Source organism: Anguilla rostrata, chromosome 3 (assembly GCF_018555375.3).
Source record: "Anguilla rostrata isolate EN2019 chromosome 3, ASM1855537v3, whole genome shotgun sequence".
Taxonomy (NCBI): domain Eukaryota; kingdom Metazoa; phylum Chordata; class Actinopteri; order Anguilliformes; family Anguillidae; genus Anguilla; species Anguilla rostrata.
In genome coordinates, this window is record NC_057935.1 from 72,981,581 (window position 1) to 72,986,041 (window position 4,461).

At 53.6% G+C, this 4,461-nt stretch overlaps 1 protein-coding gene across 1 annotated transcript; it reads left to right on the forward strand.

The window, feature by feature from the left end:
* Positions 1 to 4,461, forward strand: LOC135251887 (kelch-like protein 9). Its single transcript, XM_064329751.1, has 6 exons — positions 1 to 957; positions 1,083 to 1,185; positions 1,687 to 1,793; positions 2,013 to 2,208; positions 2,386 to 2,526; positions 2,784 to 4,461. The coding sequence occupies exons 1-6, from the start codon at positions 31 to 33 to the stop codon at positions 3,140 to 3,142; spliced, it is 1,833 nt and encodes a 610-aa protein (XP_064185821.1). The 5' UTR covers positions 1 to 30; the 3' UTR covers positions 3,143 to 4,461.

A 4,461-nucleotide genomic window follows, 5' to 3' on the forward strand; every position in this document is an offset into this window, starting at 1 on the left:
CCCGCCCCTTCCCATGACAACAAGAATAACATGGCTTCTAGTGTGGTATCAGGGAAGTATTCTCTCCACAACGAACAGTTTCCTAAAAGTTTACAGCAGGGCTTCCAGGAGCTCAGGGAATCCATGTGCCTTTGCGACATCCAGCTAGTCGCGGAAAACAGGAGGTTTTGGGCGCACAGGTCGGTGCTCGCCGCGGCTAGCCCCTACTTCAGGGTGATGTTCAGCAGCGATATGCGGGAGAGGACCATGGAGTCTGTGGAGCTGAAGGCGATCCCGGCTACGGGTCTGAAGTGTGCGCTGGACTTCATATACACCTCCCTGCTGCGCGCGGACTTTGACAGCATAGAGGACGTCCTTCTGGCGTCCACGCACCTGCAGGTCACGGACCTGACGGACTGCTGCGCCCAGATGCTTAAGGAATGGCTCCGTGTGGACAACGTTTTCGAAACCCTGTCTCTCTCTGAAAGATACAACCTCCCAGCATTAAACTCCCACTGTTTAGCCTTCATTTCGCAGAATCTGCATGCGGTTCTGAAGACGCGCGAAAGTTCGCTGCTACAAGTTGACTGGGAGTGCTTCTCTGGCGTGCTGAAGAGAGACGACGTCAGCCCGCTGGTCTGCGAGACTGACATCCTGGATCTCGCAATGAAATGGCTAAATTACGATTTGGGAAACCGGGAGCCTCGGTTGGAACAGCTTGTGAGGGAGATTCGGCTCGGTCTGATCTTCCCCTCGGACGTGGACTACGATTCGGAGGGCGAGCTGTGCTCCTCCGCGCGGCTGCTGAGGGAGGCGGTCCCGGAGGGCGGCGCGTACCTCCGCATGCTGTGCCGAGGGGATGCGCGCTTCCAGGCCGACGGCGCGTTCCACAACTGGTTCAAGATCAGGTCCACGCGCAAGGGCGTGCTGGCCACCTGCGGGAAAACCACCGGAAGTCTGGAATGCGGGGAGATCATGGTGGGTATAATTACGACCCGAAACAAACTTGCGCGTTCGCTGTTTACATCCCACAAAGTAAGAAGCGATTAAATAACGAGTGAGTCTTCTATTTAACTGGAAAGTAATTTGTGTGATTTCTGCAGGTTTTGACGGGAAAGTGTATGGATTCGTGGGAAACGATTGGTCGCAGGAAAGCGATGTACAACCACTGCACTGTGGTGCTGGACGATTTCCTGTATCTCATCGGTAAGGGAATTACTGCTACTGTTTTACTTGTAGCTTGCATTAAAAATTGTTGTTTTGGTGGTAGCTTCGTTCACTTACGGTGTTAACCAGCAAGGTATTGTGTTGTATTACTGTTGTCTCAGTTGTGTCCCAGTCTAACAGGCACATTTGATTATGAGTGTGAGAGAGAGAGTATTTAGGGTTATGGCCCTTGGTAAGATGGGTAGTGTGTTCCTCCGGGCACTGAACCCATGCCCACCCGTGCAGTCGTGCCCCTGTAGTGATGTGCTGTTGTCGTGCTCCTGTAGTGATGTGCTGTTGTTGTGCCCCTGTAGTGATGTGCTGTTGTAGGGCCCCTGTAGTGATGTGCTGTTGTCGTGCTCCTGTAGTGATGTGCTGTTGTAGTGCCCCTGTAGTGATGTGCTGTTGTAGTGCCCCTGTAGTGATGTGCTGTTGTAGTGCTGCTGTAGTGATGTGCTGTTGTAGTGTCGCTGTAGTGATGTGCTGTTGTTGTGCTCTGAGGGGGACAGAACTCTTGGTTCAGCGATCACCACGAGGAGGAGGCCGTGGCGTCGGTGTGGCGGTTCGACCCCCGCTTCCGCCGATGGACCGAGCTGGCAGACATGAACGTGAGTCTGCTATCCCAGCATGCACCAGTGCACGCGCACACACACACACACGCCTCTATCCCAGCATGCACCAGTGCACACACACACAGGTCTCTATCCCAGCATGGACCAGTGCACACACAGGCCTCTATCCCAGTCAGGCGTGTGGGTGGGTGGAGCTGTGTTTGGGGACTGAGGGTGTGTCCAGTTGTGACTCGCTGTGATTTTGGGTGTTGCCAGGTGCGGCGTCGACGGTTCCACTGCAGTGCGCTGGGGGGCGGGATCTATGCAGTGGGGGGGCGGGGCGAGGGGGGCCTCTTGTTCTCTGCTGAGCGCTACAGCCCCGTCCAGGACACCTGGACGCACATCCGCGCCCTGCCCCGCCCCCTGTCCAGCCACGCTGGGGCCGTGTACCAGGACCAGCTCTACATCTGCGGTAAGGCCCTATCCCAGCATGCACCAGTGCACACACAGGCCTGCTATCCCAGCATGCACCAGTGCACACACAGTCTTCTATCCCAGCATGCACCAGTGCACACGTACAGGCTTCTATCCCAGCGTGCACCAGTTCAACATATATTCAGCCCTTGTGCTTGCGCGCTCTGTCCACCAGGGGGCTCCTCGGGAGAGGTGTTCTCGGATGCGCTGTTCCGCTACAGTCCGGACCGAGACGAGTGGACCAGCCTGGCGCCGCTTCACCACGCCCGAGGGTTCCACAGCATGACGGCCGTGGGAGACAAGATCTACGTCATCGGTGAGCGGCTGCTTCTGTCTGGCCTCTGTATATTTGGTGATGTCATCAGTCCTTTAATCAACCAGATGAGGCCATTCTGCCTTGTTCATGTAAAGACGGAGGTGTTCTTTTATTGGTTCTGTTTGGTATAAATTTTGTTGTTAGAAAAGAATACCAGATCATTCTAATGTAAATGGCTGGAGTTGAGACTGCATTCATTTTCGGACACTTGCCTTCAATCTTTTAGAAAAAACGTGTATTCTGTGCTTCCTGTGCAGGCGGGGTGGTGATTGGGGGCGGTGGGGGGAGGGGGGGGCGGTCCTACTCTGACCTGCTGGTGACGGAGTGCTACTCCCCCTGTGCGGACCAGTGGACCGAGCTGCGCCCCCTGCCTGCAGGCCACAGCCAGCACGGGGCCTCGGCCGTGGGCCATACCATCTACGTCCTGGGGGGGTTCTCCTGGACCGCCGAGGGCTTCCTCAGCACCGTGCACCTGTACGACACCGGAACCGACACCTGGGACACCGGCCCGGCCCTGCCCCGCCCGCTGGTGGGCCTCTCCAGCGCCACGCTCACCATCCCGCAAGGGCTCTGTCGGACGCACGATGATGATGTCACCACCGAGCCCGGGGAGTGATGGACCCCAAGGGCCGCTCTTCTGCAATACCAAAGTACAGCCACAGGGGGGCGCTGTGTGTGCATGCGTGTGGGGGCCGTTGGGGAGGGGGTCCTGCCGTGGTGCTGTGGTCCCTGTGGTTCTGCTCGGGAAGCACAGGTTCGAGGAGCATCAGGGATTGTGGAGCTCATTGTTCCTGTCTGAATCTCACCTGCTTGTTCATACCTGTGCTGTTCAAACCTGCAGATGCACATTTGCATATTCCCACCCAGATAATCCCCCTGCAATCTGTAACTGGCCTCTACTATCCCTCCACACTGAGGGATCAACTGGAGGAACCCAGTATTTGCTGCCCATTGTTCTCAATGCTGTGTTCACAGAGCAAAACAGCATGTGGATGGGCTCCCATAATGAGCTCAGCCAGCTGGGATGGACCATTCAGTTATTATAACAGTCTATGCAGCTGTGATCAGGGAAGCATGATGCAGAGACGCATGATGAAAAGTTTGTCTGATATCCTAGCCCATTAGTGCTGCATGTGTCCTGCTGATCCTAGATCAGTTTGGGATGAGGGAATCGGGCATGAGGGAGCTGTTTGATCATCACTTCCTTCATGTGCCCGACATCACTTCCTTCATGTGCCCAACATCACTTCCTTCATGTGCCTGACATCACTTCCTTCTTGTGCCCCACATCACTTCCTTCATGTGACAGAGTGCTTGCTGAGCCTGGCAGGGATTCACTCTTTCAGATCCTTTCATTCACCACCACTGCTCCCTTTGCCTGATTGTGTTGCTACGGTGACCTGATGACACAGGTGTGTTCAGGTCTCCCTGCCCTGTGGCAGATGTGCTTTTTGCAGGTGAAATTAAGTTACGGGTGTCTGAGAGAAAGTGTGTGTTTACGGACTCCTACACTAAGGGTGTACTGAGATCTGTACCCCGTGTGTGAGCTACTTTAAAGTGCTAAGAAATACACACGTGTAAATTACACTGAAGTGAGAGATCACAACGAGTTCATGCACTACACTACAGCTGAAATTCACTTATCAGGTACTGTAGCACTGAAAAGCATTTAAATGTGAATGTTTTACTACAGGGAACTACACACAAGTGTGAAATTATGTTTGAAAGAGAAATTTATCAAGCCTGTCAGTTTATGAACTGTCTACCGATTGTCATCATAGTGCACAGATTGCAACTCCACCCTTTAAATAATAAATTATGTTGTTCAGAAGATTGTAAATTATTGGCCTAAATCACCTTTGCTATGACACCTTTCTTTTGTTTTGTATTTGGCAAGACAGTGTATGGCTCAAATAAAGCGCATCTTTAAAACAT

Bases quoted from the DNA above. Each gene is read 5' to 3' on its own strand.
- LOC135251887 (XM_064329751.1), top strand. From the start codon at position 31: ATGGCTTCTAGTGTGGTATCAGGGAAGTATTCTCTCCACAACGAACAG. The intron at 1,186-1,686 runs GTAAGGGAATTA...TTGTGCTCTGAG, and splicing joins CGATTTCCTGTATCTCATCG to GGGGACAGAACTCTTGGTTC. The intron at 2,527-2,783 runs GTGAGCGGCTGC...CTTCCTGTGCAG, and splicing joins AGACAAGATCTACGTCATCG to GCGGGGTGGTGATTGGGGGC.